Source organism: Oncorhynchus kisutch, unplaced genomic scaffold, assembly GCF_002021735.2.
Source record: "Oncorhynchus kisutch isolate 150728-3 unplaced genomic scaffold, Okis_V2 Okis05a-Okis16b_hom, whole genome shotgun sequence".
In the NCBI taxonomy this organism is placed as follows: Eukaryota; Metazoa; Chordata; class Actinopteri; order Salmoniformes; family Salmonidae; genus Oncorhynchus; species Oncorhynchus kisutch.
Window position 1 is genome coordinate 7,051,507 of NW_022261982.1, and position 16,644 is coordinate 7,068,150.

A 16,644-nucleotide genomic window follows, 5' to 3' on the forward strand; every position below is an offset into this window, starting at 1 on the left:
AGTAATAACCAACGAGTAATCTAACAATTCCAAAACTACTACCTTATACACACAAATGTAAAGGGATAAAGAATATGTACATAAAGATATATGAATGAGTGATGGTACAGAGCAGCATAGGCAAGATACAGTAGATGGTATCAAGTACAGTATATACATATGAGATGAGTAATGTAGGGTATGTAAACAAAGTGGCATAGTTTAAAGTGGCTAATGATACATGTATTACATAAGATGCAGTAGATGATATAGAGTACAGTATATACATATACATATGAGATGAGTAATGTAGGGTATGTAAACATTATATTAAGTAGCATTGTTTAAAGTGGCTAGTGATATATTTTACATACATTTCCATCAATTCCCATTATTAAAGTGGCTGGAGTTGAGTCAGTGTGTTGGCAGCAGCCACTCGATGTTAGTGGTGGTTGTTTAACATTCTGATGGCCTTGAGATAGAAGCTGTTTTTCAGTCTCTCTGTCCCTGCTTTGATGCACCTGTACTGACCTCGCCTTCTGGATGATAGCGGGGTGAACAGGCAGTGGCTCCGGGTGGTTGTTGTCCTTGATGATCTTTATGGCCTTCCTGTGACATCGGGTGGTGTGGGTGTCCTGGAGGGCAGGTAGAGATTTGCGTCGTCTGTGGACCTATTTGGGTGGTAAGCAAATTGGAGTGGGTCTAGGGTGTCAGGTAGGGTGGAGGTGATATGGTCCTTGACTAGTCTCTCAAAGCACTTCATGATGACGGAAGTGAGTGCTACGGGGCGGTAGTCGTTTAGCTCAGTTACGTTAGCTTTCTTGGGAATAGGGACGATGGTGGCCCTCTTGAAACATGTGGGAACAGCAGACTGGGATAAGGATTGATTGAATATGTCCGTAAACACACCAGCCAGCTGGTCTACGCATGCTCTGAGGACGCGGCTGGGGATGCCGTCTGGGCCTGCAGCCTTGCGAGGGTTAACACGTTTAAATGTTTTACTCACATCGGCTGCAGTGAAGGAGTGTCCGCAGGTTTTGGTTGCGGGCCATGTCAGTGGCACTGTATTGTCCTCAAAGCGGGCAAAAAGTTATTTAGTCTGCCTGGGAGCAAGACATCCTGGTCTGTGACGGGGCTGGTTTTCTTTTTGTAATCTGTGATTGACTGTAGACCCTGCCATATACCTCTTGTTTTAGCCGTTGAATTGAGATTCTACTTTGTCTCTATACTGACGCTTAACTTGTTTGATTGCCTTGCGGAGGGAATAGTTACACTGTTTGTATTCGGTCATGTTTCCGGGCACCATGCCCTGGTTAAAAGCAGTGGTTCGCGCTTTCAGTTTCACGCGAATGCTGCCATCAATCGACAGTTTCTGGTTTGGGAATGTTGTAATCGTTGCTATGGAAACGACATTGTCAATGCACTTTCTAATGAACGCACTCACCGAATCAGCGTATTCGTCAATGTTGTTGTTGGAAGCAATGCGGAACATATCCCAGTCCACGTGATCGAAGCTATCAAAATAGTTTAACATTTTTTGTTGTTGCAATAATCACTGATCTGGCTTTCAATTCTGTCTATGAAAATGACTCTTTGTTAAAAATGTACTAACTTAATGTAGCAGGCATTAGCCTATAGAAAATTAACACAGGTCTCTCTCATCAACAGTCTCTCAAGCCCACATGCTAGTGATTAGCCAGCTAATCTTTATATAACAAGTTTAGTCAACTTGGATCTATTTGCTAACAAGGCTGAACAGTTGAATTGTTATGAACACACCCTTCTTTCTGTCTCCAACTGTTTGAAAAGCATGTTAGCCTGTCCACTTTGTTCAGATGTTAAATCAAGTTGCCAACCTTGTAGCTCAAAATGAGAACGAGTTGCCAATAGCTTTTGTATAATTGTTTTATGCTTGTTGCACATTTATAAAACAGACTAGAGAGCTATTATAATAGTATTTGGCTAAAATACTGCTAGCAGTACTAATTCTAGTGTTCATTATCCAGAATAAATGTTCATTGATACTCTGGTTTTAGTAGTGTAACTCTGCTCTCAATCTGAGTAGTTGAGACATAAAAAGGGTATTGATAGAAAAGGTAACTTCACTATTACAGTAAAATAATGTTTCAATGTGTTTTGGTGTCAATATGAACCATTATTTTGGACCAAACCACAAATGTAAATAGCTAGTTGAAACCGCTTGCCAGAGAGGCAGGGGGAGGGGCTTGGTGTGTGTAAATCCTAGAGGAAAATGCCAATGCTTTTCTATTGGCTTGCCAGAGAGGCAGGGGGAGGTGCTTGGTGTGTGTAAATCCTAGAGGAAAATGCCAATGCTTTTCTATTGGCTTGCCAGAGAGGCAGGGGGAGGTGCTTGGTGTGTGTAAATCCTAGAGGAAAAGGCCAATGCTTTTCTATTGGCTTGCCAGAGAGGCAGGGGGAGGGGCTTGGTGTGTGTATATCATAGAGGAAAAGGCCAATGCTTTTCTATTGGCTTGCCAGAGAGGCAGGGGGAGGGGCTTGGTGTGTGTATATCATAGAGGAAAATGCCAATGCTTTTCTATTGGCTTGTTTTGGACCTAAGCTTGTCACCTGCCTTCCCACCTTTGGGACAACGATTCCTCGTTTTAGGATGGGCATTGCCACTGAGGGCTTCTACCATTTTAAAGTAGTCAACTGTGTGGGTGTGTAACAGTACTCTTCTTGTGTTGTGTACAATCAATCATCGACACGAGATCCAACAGCACCAGTCATGGAGCTTTATTCTGATAGAAACAGCACAAAATTGCACGTCATGCAATGCACAGCTCACCATCCAACTCTGCACTCACGCACTGTACAAAATATACAACCCCCCCCCCCCCCCCCTTGCCCCCCCCCCCCCCCCCCCCCCCCCTTCACCAGACACAGTAAGTTCCTAACTAGTATTAGCTGGAATTCTCTACAACAAAATGCATAACAAATATGCACCAAAAACGCTGCATCTTATGTGTGATGTTCAAATAACTTTTACAAACAAATTGATATAAATTGTACATTTAAATCATCACTTGGGAGTATAAAATCACTTTTGACGTACGGTGCTTTGCAACCAACAACTTACCGCTGGTTTGGTGCTTGTTCACTGGGACGATTCTAACTGGAACATCCCCCCTCGTAAGCAAGCTTACGCAAACCAGCCAATAAGATGCCATGTTGAGTAGGCGAAGGCAAGACAGAACTAAAACCAAAAACCCATTGGCTTAACAATAAAGTGGCAAGGGGAATCACCAATATAACCCTGTTACATGGGGATTCCTATGGGTTAGCAGCAATCAGCCAATCAGAGCATTGCCTTCTTCAAATTGGGTTCTATGGTTTGTAAATGTCTTTAATCCCACCATCTAGATTATTCAGGTGAATAGTGCTGCCTAAAACAGCTGCAACCTTGTACTAAATGGTTTTTGAGTCATTTATGTAAATTTGGGAAATCTACTATAGGTTCTGTGTACTTACGTTGTGTAATTTAAAGTGTGAACTTTGTCTAATGGGACATTTTAAAAATGGTTTGTTGTCAATGTTTAGCGACCTGATCTAATATAGTTTTAGAGAATAAAGTGCCATAACTGTCAAGACTAACTTTTGTGTCCGTTTCTCTTTATTGCTACTGGCCGACTCAGATTAAGTCTGAGGCCGGTAACATCAACAGTGAGGACAGACCCAGCCTGCCTCTCTCCTTCCACACTGAGTCCAAACCTACAGTCACTGGGTCCTGATTGTGACAGTGGAGCCCAGTTTGCACTGCAGGATCCAGAGATGGCATCAGTGAAGCTGGAAGACTGCAGTCAAACACTGGAGCTGAATGTCATCATTAAAGATGAAGAAGAGGAGGAGAAGATTGGTAAGAGCAGGTTCTATCTATAAATTAGACCTTAAGTTATGACCCAGTCTAATACTATGTTGACTTCTGTAATTCTGACATCAAACATCCCTGAACAACTGGATTATCTGGAGTGATCAGAGAGGAGACTAAAGAAGTGAAGTAGACAAACTGCCAGTGTTTTAAAGTTCTATGAAATGAGTCTGTGTAGTTACTAACTCTTGTGATAGTGAATGGAGGTGATATGATATGAATTTTTATTTTTTTATTTCACCTTTATTTAACCAGGTAGGCAAGTTGAGAACAAGTTCTCATTTACAATTGCGACCTGGCCAAGATAAAGCAAAGCAGTTCGACACATACAACAACACAGAGTTACACATGGAGTAAAGCAAACATACAGTCAATAATACAGTAGAAAAATAAGTCTATATACAATGTGAGCAAATGAGGTGAGATAAGGTAAAGGCAAAAAAGGCCATGGTGGCGAAGTAAATACAATATAGCAAGTATAAATAAATAAATAAATAAACACTGATGGTAGATTTGCAGTGGAAGAATGTGCAAAGTAGAGGTAGAAATAATGGGGTGCAAAGGAGCAAAATAAATAAATAAATACAGTAGGGGGAGTGGTAGTTGTTTGGGCTAAATTATAGATGGGCTATGTACAGGTGCAGTAATCTGTGAGCTGCTCTGACAGCTGGTGCTTAAAGTTAGTGAGGGGGATAAGTGTTTCCAGTTTCAGAGATTTTTGCAGTTCGTTCGAGTCATTGGCAGGCCAAAGTAAGAATTGATTTTGGGGGTGACCAGAGAGATATACCTGCTGGAGCGCGTGCTACAGGTGGGTGCTGCTATGGTGACCATCGAGCTGAGATACCTAGCAGGGTCTTGTAGATGACATGGAGCCAGTGGGTTTGGCGACGAGTATGAAGCGAGGGCCAGCCAACGAGAGCGTACAGGTCGCGGTGGTGGGTAGTATATGGGGCTTTGGTGACAAAACGGATGGCACTGTGATAGACTGCATCCAATTTATTGAGTAGGGTATTGGAGGCTATTTTGTAAATGACGTCGAGGATCGGTAGGTTGGTCAGTTTTACAAGGGTATGTTTGGTAGCATGAGTGGAGGCTTTGTTGAGAAATAGGAAGCCAATTCTTTAACTTTGGATTGGAGATGTTTGATGTGAGTCTGGAGGGAGAGTTTACAGTCTAACCAGACACCTAGGTATTTGTAGTTGTCCACATATTCTAAGTCAGAGCCGTCCAGAGTAGTGTTTTTTACGGGCGGGCAGGTGCAGGCAGCGATCGGTTGAAGAGCATGCATTTAGTTTTACTTGTATTTGAGAGCAAATGGAGGCCACGGAAGGAGAGTTGTATGGCATTGAAGCTCGTCTGGAGGGTTGTTAACACACAGTCCAAAGAAGGGCCAGAAGTATACAGAATGGTGTCATCTGCGTAGAGGTGGATCAGAGACTCACCAGCAGCAAGAGCGACATCATTGATGTATACAGAGAAGAGAGTCGGTCCAAGAATTGAACCCTGTGGCACCCCCATAGAAACTGCCAGAGGTCCGGACAACATGCGCTCCGATTTGACACACTGAACTCTATCAGAGAAATAGTTGGTGAACCAGGCGAGGCAATCATTTGAGAAACCAAGGCTATCGAGTCTGCCGATGAGGATGTGGTGATTGACAGAGTTGAAAGCCTTGGTCAGGTCAATGAATACGGCTGCACAGTATTGTTTTTTATTGATGGCGGTTAAGATATCGTTTAGGACCTTGAGCGTGGCTGAGGTGCACCCATGACCAGCTCTGAAACCAGATTGCATAACGGAGAAGGTATGGTGGGATTCTAATGGTCGGTAATCTGTTTGTTGACTTGGCTTTCGAAGACTTTAGAAAGGCATGGTAGGATAGATATAGGTCTATAGCAGTTTGGGTAAAGAGTGCCCCCCCCCCTTTGAAGAGGGGGATGACCGCAGCTGCTTTCCAATCTTTGGGAATCTCAAACGACATGAAAGAGAGGTTGAACAGGCTAGTAATAGGGTTTGCAACAATTTCGGCAGATAATTTTAGAAAGAAAGGGTCCAGATTGTCTAGCCCGGCTGATTTGTAGGGGTCCAGATTTTGCAGCTCTTTCAGAACATCAGCTGACTGGATTTGGGAGAAGGAGAAATGGGGAAGGCTTGGGCGAGTTGCTGTGGGGGGTGCAGTGCTGTTGACCGGGGTAGGGGTAGCCAGGTGGAAAGAATGGCGAGCCATAGAAAAATGCTTATTGAAATTCTCAATTATAGTGGATTTATCGGTGGGGACAGTGTTTCCTATCCTCAGTGCAGTGGGTAGCTGGGAGGAGGTGTTCTTATTCTCCATGGACTTTACAGTGTCCCAGAACTTTTTTGAGTTTGTGTTGCAGGAAGCAAATTTCTGCTTGAAAAAGCTAGCCTTGGCTTTTCTAACTGCTTGTGTGTATCGGTTTCTAGCTTCCCTGAAAAGTTTCATATCACGGGGGCTGTTCGATGCTAATGCAGAACGCCATAGGATGTTTTTGTGTTGGTTAAGGGCAGTCAGGTCTGGAGTGAACCAGGGGCTATATCTGTTCCTGGTTCTCAATTTCTTGAATGGGGCATGCTTATTTAAGATGGTGAGGAAGGCATTTAAATATTTTTTTTACCAGGCATCCTCTACTGACGGGATGAGGTCAATGTCCTTCCAGGATACCCCGGCCCAGGTCGATTAGAAAGGCCTGCTCGCTGAAGTGTTTCAGGGAGCGTTTGACAGTGATGAGTGGAGGTCGTTTGACTGCTGACCCATTACGGATGCAGGCAATGCGGCAGTGATCGCTGAGATCTTGGTTGAAAACAGCAGAGGTGTATTTAGAGGGCAAGTTGGTTAGGATGATACCTATGAGGGTGCCCGTGTTTACGGCTTTGGGGTAGTACCTGGTAGGTTCATTGATAATTTGTGTGAGATTGAGGGCATCAAGCTTAGATTGTAGGATGGCTGGGGTGTTAAGCATGTTCCAGTTTAGGTCGCCTAGCAGCACGAGCTCTGAAGATAGATGGGGGGGCAATCAGTTCACATATGGTGTCCAGAGCACAGCTGGTGGCGGAGGGTTGTCTATAGCAGGTGCCAACAGTGAGAGACTTGTTTTTAGAGAGGTGGATTTTTAAAAGTAGAAGTTCAAATTGTTTGGGTACAGACCTGGATAGTAGGACAGAACTCTGCAGGCTATCTTTGCAGTAGATTGCAACACCGCCCCCTTTGGCCGTTCTATCTTGTCTGAAAATGTTGTAGTTCGGAATGGAGATTTCAGAATTTTTGGTGGTCTTCCTAAACCAGGATACAGACACGGCTAGAACATCCGGGTTTGCAAAGTGTGGTAAAGCAGTGAATAAAACAAACTTAGGGAGGAGGCTTCTAATGTTAACATGCATGAAACCAAGGCTATTACGGTTACAGAAGTCATCAAAAGAGAGCGCCTCGGGAATAGGAGTGCAGCTAGGCATTTCAGGGCCTGGATTTACCTCTATATCACCAGAGGAACAGAGGAGGAGTAGGATAAGGGTACGGCTAAAAGCAATGAGAATTGGTCGTCTAGAACGTCTGGAACAGAGAGTAAAAGGAGGTTTCTGGGGGCGATAAATAGCGTCAAGGTATAATGTACAGACAAAGGTATGGTAGGATGTGAATACGATTGGTCGAAAGAAAAGACTCAGTTGACCAGGATAGTTTTCTCTTGTCGGGACAGCCCTAAATGCTTTATTCCCTGTATTGTACAGCCTACTGCTATGAAGTCATATGTACAGTATATCACAAAAGTGAGTACACCCCTCACATTTTTGTAAATATTTGTATCTTTTCATGTGACAACACTGAAGAAATGACACTTTCCTACAATGTAAAGTAGTGAGTGTACAGCTTGTATAACTGTGTAAATTTGCTGTCCCCTCAAAATAACTCAACACACAGCCATTAATATCTAAACCGCTGGCAACAAAAGTGAGTACACCCCTAAGTGAAAATGTCCAAATTGGGCCCAAAGTGTCAATATTTTGTGTGGCCACCATCATTTTCCAGCACTGCCTTAACCCTCTTGGGCATGGAGTTCACCAGAGCTTGACAGGTTGCCACTGGAGTCCTCTTCCACTCCTCCATGATGCCATCACGGAGCTGGTGGATGTTAGAGACCTTGCACTCCTCCACCTTTTGTTTGAGGATGCCCCACAGATGCTCAATAGGGTTTAGGTCTGGAGACATGCTTGGCCAGTCCATCACCTTTACCCTCAGCTTCTTTAGCAAGGCAGTGGTCATCTTGGAGGTGTGTTTGGGGTCGTTATCATGTTGGAATACTGCCCTGCGTCCCAGTCCCCGAAGGGAGGGGATCATGCTCTGCTTCAGTATGTCACAGTACATGTTGGCATTCATGGTTCCCTCAATGAACTGGAGCTCCCCAGTGCCGGCAGCACTCATGCAGCCCCAGACCATGACACTCCCACCACCATGCTTGGCTGTAGGCAAGACCCACTTGTCTTTGTACTCCTCACCTGGTTGCCGCCACACACGCTTGACACCATCTGAACCAAATAAGTTTATCTTGATCTCATCAGACCACAGGCTTTCTTGTGCATCATCTTTAGAAGAGGCTTCCATCTGGGATGACAGCCATGCAGACCAATTTGATGCAGTGTACGGCGTATGGTCTGAGCACTGACAGGCTGACCCCCCACCCCTTCAACCTCTGCAGCAATGCTGGCAGCACTCATATGTCTATTTCCCAAAGACAACCTATGGATATGACGCTGAGCACGTGCACTCAACTTCTTTGGTCAACCATGGCGAGGCCTGTTCTGAGTGGAACCTGTCCAGTAAACCGTTGTATGGTCTTGGCCACTGTGCTGCAGCTCAGTTTCAGGGTCTTGGCCGGGGCTATAAGAAGATTGCCATCATGTAGAGCAACAATAATTTTTTTCAGATCCTCAGAGAGTTCTTTGCCATGAGGTGCCATGTTGAACTTCCAGTGACCAGTCAGTATGAGGGAGTGTGAGAGCGATGACACCAAATTTAACACACCTGCTCCCCATTCACACCTGAGACCTTGTAACACTAACGAGGAACATGACACTGGGGAGGGGATATTGTAAATGAGAACTTGTTCTCAACTTGCCTACCTGGTTAAATAAAGGTAAAATAAATAAATAAATAAAAATATGACTAATTGGGCCCAATTTGGACATTTTCACTTAGGGGTGTACTCACTTTTGTTGCCAGCGGTTTAGACATTAATGGCTGTGTGTTGAGTTATTTTGAGGGGACAGCAAATTTACACTGTTATACAAGCTGTACACTCACTACTTTACATTGTAAAGTGTCATTACTTTACATTGTAAAGCAAAGTGTCATTTCTTCAGTGTTGTCACATGAAAAGATATACTCAAATATTTACACATGTGAGGGGTGTACTCACTTTTGTGATATACTGTATATCACACCAACTGACTGGTTCTTCTGTTGTTCACACAGGAGACCACGTTGAGACATTCTCTACATCAAGAGAGAAACAGCAGGAAGATGACAGAGCTAAGAGGTCTCACCACTGCCCACATTGTGAGGAGATTTTCCCAATTCTATCAAAGCTAAAAATACACCTTAAAATACACACAGGAGATCATCTGTATCCCTGTACTGACTGTAGGAAGAGATTCACGACATCAAGGTCTCTGACAGTTCATCAGAGAATACACACAGGAGAGAAGCCTTACTTCTGCTCTGACTGTGAAAAGCGTTTCTCTCGACTGGGCGACTTAAAAAAACATGAACGTATACATACTGGAGTGAAGCCTTACTCCTGCTCTGACTGTGGAAAGAGTTTCTCTCGACTGGGCCACTTAAAAACACATGAACGTATACATACAGGAGAGAAGCCTTACTCCTGCTCTGACTGTGGAAATAGTTTCTCTCGACTGGGCGACTTAAAAACACATGAACGTATACATACTGGAGTGAAGCCTTACTCCTGCTCTGACTGTGGAAAGAGTTTCTCTCGACTGGACCACTTAAAAACACATGAACGTATACATACAGGAGAGAAGCCTTACTCCTGCTCTGACTGTGGAAAGAGTTTCTCTCGACTGGGAAACCTAAAAACACATGAACGTATACATACAGGAGTGAAGCCTTACTCCTGCTCTGAATGTGGAAAGAGTTTCTCTCGACTGGGCGACTTAAAAACACATGAAAGTACACATACAGGAGTGAATTCTTACTCCTGCTCTGACTGTGGAAAGAGGTTCTCTCGACTGGGCCACTTAAAAACACATGAACGTATACATACAGGAGTGAAGCCTTACTCCTGCTCTAAATGTGGAAAGAGTTTCTCTCGACTGGGCCACTTAAAAAGACATGAACGTATACATACAGGAGAGAAGCCTTACTCCTGCTCTGATTGTGGAAAATGCTTCACAACATCAACTGACCTAAAAGTTCATCAGAGAACACACACAGGAGAGAAGCCTTACTCCTGCTGTGATTGTGTAAAATGTTTCAAAACATCAACTGACCTAAAAGTTCATCAGAGAACACACACAGGAGTGAAGCCTTACTCCTGCTCTGACTGTGGAAAGAGGTTCTCTCGAATGGGCCAGTTAAAAAGACACCAAGGTACACATAAAGGAGAGAAGCCTTACCACTGATCTGACTGTAGATTTTTTTAGCTGAGCTAAAAGGGTCATCAGAGAACACGCACAGGAGAGAAGAATGGGCCAGTTAATGGGCCAGTTAAAAAGACACCAAGGTACACATAAAGGAGAGAAGCCTTACCACTGATCTGACTGTAGATTTTTTTAGCTGAGCTAAAAGGGTCATCAGAGAACACGCACAGGAGAGAAGCCTAACGTCTGCTCTTAATGTAGCAAGAGTTTCTCCCGATTGGGCAATGTAAAAACAAACCAACAGATACACACTTGAGAGAAGCCTTATCATTGCACTGACTGTGAGAAGAGATTCTACAGATTGGTGTCTTTTTAAATGGCCCAATGTATACATAAAGGAGAGAAGCCTCATCAGTTCTCTCAGACCAGCTAAAATTAGCCACTCCACTTAATTATCATCTAATAAAATAATTGGCAACGTTGAATTGGATCAAATGAAGAAAGCGTAGATCACTGTATTGTAATCCTATAGTTTCTCACTGTGAGAGAACTGTGCAGAGGAAATGGAGCATTATAGAATGTTATGATTTCAGTGCTTTATGACATCAGAGTTATAAATAGCTTGTCAGTGTAAACCCTGTCAGTATGTGTTTTGTTCGCTTCTACTGTAAAGATATTAACATAGACAACATACACTGAGTGTACAAAACATTAGGAACACCTTTCTGATGTTGAGTTTGTCCTCAGAACAGCCTCAATTCGTAGGGGCATAGACTGTCCAAGGTGTTGAGAGCATTCCACAGGGATTCTGGCCCATGTTGACTCCAATGCTTCCCACAATTGTGTCAAGTTGGCTGGGAGTAGATCTCTACTCCGAATAGCTCCTTCCTTCTCCTCCCACAGATGCACAATTGGATTGAGATCTGGTGACTCGGCAGGACCATTGCAGTAAACTGAATTCACTGTCATGTTCTTGGAACCATTCCTGGACAAGCCTTGTGGCATAATCCTGCTGAAGAAATCTATTTGCAGCTGGATACACTGCTGCCATGAAGGATGCACCAGAGCAAAAAACAATTAACTTTGGTTGCAGGAATGAAAACACTGGAAAATTTGAAAAACATTGCCTGGTCTGATTAATCCCGGTTCCTGCTCTTTCACGCTGATGGAAGGACTAGGGTATGGAGAAAACCACGAGTACATGCAAGTACCTAACTGTCATACTTGAGTAAAAGTAATGATACCTTAATGGAAAATGACTCAATTAAAAGTGAAAGTCAGACGGTAAAATACTACTTGAGTAAGAGTCTAAAAGTATTTGGTTGTAAATATACTTTAGTATCAAAAGTAAAAGTATAAATGATTTAAAATTCCTGAAATTAAGCAAACCAGAAGGCACAATTGTCTTGTTTTTTTTATTTCTATTACAGATAGCCAGGGGCACACTCCAACACTCTGACATCATTTACAAATGAAGCATTTGTGTTTAGTGAGTCCGCCAGATCAGAGGCAGTAGGGATGACCAGGGATGTTCTCTTGATAAGTGTGTGGATTAGACCATTTTCTGTCCTGCTAATCATAAACAATGTAATGAGTACTTTTGGGTGTCAGGGAAAATGTATGGAGTAAAATGTACATATTTTCTTTAGGAATGTAGTGAAATAAATGTAAAATTTGTGAAAAATATAAATAGTAAAGTATAGATACCCCCCCCCATATCATCGACTGCATCCTTATGTAATACATGTATCACTAGCCACTTTAACTATGCCACTTGGTTTACATACTCATCTCATATGTATATACTGTACTCGATATCATCTACTGTATCTTGCCTATGCTGCTCTGTACCATCACTCATTCATATATCCTTATGTACATATTCTTTATCCCCTTACACTGTGTATAAGACAGTAGTTTTTTTTGGAATTGTTAGTTAGATTACTCGTTGGTTATTACTGCATTGTCGGAACTAGAAGCACAAGCATTTCGCTACACTCGCATTAACATCTGCTAACCATGTGTATGTGACAAATAAATTTGATTTGATTTGATTTGATTTGATTTTGAAAACACGTTATTTGAGAAAAAAGTATCTAAGTACTTTACACCACTGCATGCATCCATGCCTCGTGTCAGCATTGCAGGCTGGTGGTATGAAGGTGTGGGGTGTGTTTTCAGGGAACACATTGGGCCCCTTGATAAACGATGAATGCCAACCACTTGCATCCCTTCATGGCAGCAGTGTCTGTCTTTTAATACTAGATTCATTATTTTAGTCATTGATGATGAATGTATTTGAATAGCTGTGTTGAAGATAATTGATCTGGCGGCAGGTAGCCTAGCGGTTAAGAGTGTTGGGCCAGTAACTGAAAGGTCGCTGGTTTGAATCCCGAGCCAACTAGGTGTAAAATCTGTCATTGTGCCCTTGAGCAAGGCAATGAACCCTTATTTGTCCTGTAATTTGCTCTGGATAAGAGCATCTGCTAAATGACAAGATTGTAATGAAAAATGATGTTTGCATATTAATTTATGCTGAGCAACCTAAAAAATCTTATAATTAAATGAAATAAACTGTTTGAAATGAAATACTGTATATACAATACACAACATTACCACTTTGTTTACCCTGGCCAGAGGGACAGGACCATAGTAAACTAGACTGTGTAACTGCTGCTGTTAGTAGCCTACAGTTTCCATGCAATTACAGCATGTCAGATCACTAATGATTAGGTGTATAGACTGCTACATTTATGCAAGAGTTTTTGCTGGTGGCTATCTGGAGTGATGTGTTATCAGCTTGTTAAATAACTACCGGAGGAAAGTGGAGAGGCGTCTTGAGCTTTGTGCCCGGCCCGCCTTACATGGTCAAGAGACGCAGAGAACCTGCAGCAGCACCCTGATGTGAAGAACAGCCCTTTCAAAAATGTAAGATTGTAGTACATTGAGAAAAACAATACCATGGTACTATCATGACACTGTAGTGACTAAAAAAAATAGATGATAGTAGATGTATGTACTATTATGTTGTTAGTTTTGGTATTTGCACCAGTAGCATGTTTTTTTCCTGCAATGGTAGTGACCAAAAAAACATGTTTTCCATTGTATAATATGCAACCTGGAATTAAAATGTAAGAGGACCAGTGCTTCTACAGTGAATCACATTGTGCTGTTTGAGAGAGATGTTGTTAGACTACATTGTATTGTTGTTTCCTCTTCTGGGTGCACTGGTGGGGAACAACATTTCAATTCACAGAGACAATGAGTCCTTCTAGTTTAGCACGATATCCACACGTTTGAATGATCTGTATTGTGATGATGGGGGAAATTGAATTGACAATATACAATGTGGGTTGGTAACTAGGTTTGTCCTCTAGTCAATTTGTTGCTGAGTTTGTAACTAGTCTGCGGGCCAGAACATAATTAGCCTATTAAAAAAAAAAGCCTATAAGCTTCCCAATTCATAGTCCTACACAGTGTAGGCTACACTACACATTTAACACGTGGTTAGTGGGATAAACAATTCAATGACCATAACATAATGTTGATCTGATTACAGTGGTAAAATCACCAATGTCTAAATTAATAGTCCTACCTGTTCTTTTAAAATATATGGTTGATTTTGCAAATACAGGCATGTTAAATGTTTTGGAAAATGAAATCTCTTGAAACGGCTTTTTATCTGAATATCTTCACATATGGGAAAAATCACCAATATCAATTGTAGTTTAATACACCGTTGCCCAAAAAAGATTTCCTGTGATGGTAATGACTTAGCGTTGTGGTAATGACAGAGTGTGGTGGTAATGACTTAGCGTTGTGGTAATGACAGAGTGTGGTGGTAATGACTTAGCGTTGTGGTAATGACAGAGTGTGGTGGTAATGACTTAGCGTTGTGGTAATGACAGAGTGTGGTGGTAATGACTTAGCGTTGTGGTAATGACAGAGTGTGGTGGTAATGACTTAGCGTTGTGGTAATGACAGAGTGTGATGGTAATGACTTAGCGTTGTGGTAATGACAGAGTGTGGTGGTAATGACTTAGCGTTGTGGTAATGACAGAGTGTGGTGGTAATGACTTAGCGTTGTGGTAATGACAGAGTGTGGTGGTAATGACTTAGCGTTGTGGTAATGACAGAGTGTGGTGGTAATGACTTAGCGTTGTGGTAATGACAGAGTGTGGTGGTAATGACTTAGCGTTGTGGTAATGACAGAGTGTGATGGTAATGACTTAGCGTTGTGGTAATGACAGAGTGTGGTGGAAATGACATTTCATATAAAACAAATGATGAAAAATACCATGAAACATTTTAATGTCACAGTAGTACATGTTTAATTTGATTGAAGATATAGAACAGACCAATTCATCCCAAAGGTGTTTGATGGGGTTGAGGTCAAGGCTCTGTGCGGGACAGTCAAGTTCTTCCACAACGATCTCAACAAACCATTTCTGTATGGACCTTGCTTTGGGCGCGGGGATATTGTCATGTTGAAACAAGAAAGTTCTTGAAATTTTCAGGATTGACTGATCATGTCCAATAGTAATGAGGGACTGTTGTTTCTCTTTAATTGTTTGAGCTGTTCTTAGCAATAATATGGACTTAATCTTTTAATAAATAGGGCTTTCTTCTGTATACCAGCCCTACCTTGTCACAATATAACTGATTGGCTCAAACGCACAGAGGAAATAAATTCCACAAATTCACTTTTAACTAGGCACACACATTAATTGAAAATATATTCCAGGTGACTATCTCATGAAGCTGGTTGAGAGAATGACAAGAGTGTGCAAATCTGTCATCCAGGCAAAGGGTGGCTGCTTTGAAGAATGTCAAATATATTTTGATTTATATAACACTTTTTTGGTTACTACATAATTCTATATGTGCTATTTCATAGTTCACTATTATTCTACTGTACAACACAAAAGGGAAATAAAACTATTCTAAAAGTGGGTAAGAGTTTAAAGCTAAAAGGGGGCGTGTCGTCCTCTATCACAAGGGTTAGTAACTACACAGACTCATTTTATATCATCCTCTCACTATCACAAGGGTTAGGAACTACACAGACTCATTTCATATCATCCACTCAGTATCATAAGGGTTAGTAATTACACAGACTCATTTTATATCATCCACTCACTATCATAAGGGTTAGTAATTATACAGACTCATTTCATAGAAATAAAAATAAATAAAAAGAAGTGTTTTATTAGGAACCAAAGCCCAGGGACAATATTTCTCATTCAATTCAAGAATGACCCACTGACTATTGGGGAATGGAACCAGAGAGGAAGATTGGGTTTCCTTTCTCACACCACTACAGTATTCATTTCAACAGACCCAATCCACGACCAATTGTTATAGCTCAACATATGGCCAGTACTATATCGAGAATCAGACTGTTAAAATGCCTAGTTGATTTATTTAAATAGTCTTCTAGAACTCTGGTATTGATGGTCCATTTCAGAGTGACATTGATATGAATATTCAGAGTGAAAGAGCTGAGAACTCACCTGTCACACATTCTTTGCACACATTGAGGATAACAGTACCACCGATGCGGCCCGCTACCAAGGACTGTGGGCTCTCCTTCTCCATGGCCAACGTGAGTAAAACATTTAAACGTGTTAACCCTCGCAAGGCTGCCGGCACAGACAACATCCCGAGCCATGTCCTCAGAGCATGAGCAGACCAGCTGGCTGGTGTGTTCATGGGCATATTCAATCTCTCCCATTCTGCTGTCCTCACATGCTTCAAGATTGCCACCATTGTTCCTGTTCCCAAGAAGGCAAATGTAACTGAACTAAATGACTATCGCCCAGTAGCACTCACCTCTGTCATCATAAAGTGCTTTGAGAGACGAGTCAAGGATCATATCACGTCTACCTTACCTGCCACCCTAGACCCATTTCAATTTGTTTCCAGCCCCAATAGATCCACATTGCCCTGTCCTATCTGGACAAGAGGAATACCTATGTAAGAATGCTGTTCATTGACTATAGCTCAGTATTCAACACCATAGTACCCTCCAAGCTCATCTTTAAGCTGGAGGCCCTGTGTCTGAACCCTGCCCTGTGCCACTGCATCCTGGACTTCCTGACGGGCCACCTCCCTGCTGATCCTCAACACTGGGGCCCCACAAGGGTGCGTGCTCAGCCCCCTCC

The 16,644-nt window shown here is 42.3% G+C and overlaps 1 protein-coding gene across 1 annotated transcript; it reads left to right on the forward strand.

The window, feature by feature from the left end:
- The first annotated feature begins 3,627 nt into the window (after positions 1 to 3,627).
- On the forward strand, positions 3,628 to 13,870 carry LOC109887077 (zinc finger protein OZF-like). Its single transcript, XM_020478577.2, has 2 exons — positions 3,628 to 3,856; positions 9,354 to 13,870. The coding sequence occupies exons 1-2, from the start codon at positions 3,772 to 3,774 to the stop codon at positions 10,520 to 10,522; spliced, it is 1,254 nt and encodes a 417-aa protein (XP_020334166.2). The 5' UTR covers positions 3,628 to 3,771; the 3' UTR covers positions 10,523 to 13,870.
- Positions 13,871 to 16,644: the final 2,774 nt, after the last annotated feature.

Coding starts and splice junctions, on each gene's coding strand:
- LOC109887077 (XM_020478577.2), top strand. CDS start 3,772: ATGGCATCAGTGAAGCTGGAAGACTGCAGTCAAACACTGGAGCTGAAT. Junction 3,857..9,353: donor AGAAGAGGAGGAGAAGATTG/GTAAGAGCAGGT, acceptor TTGTTCACACAG/GAGACCACGTTGAGACATTC.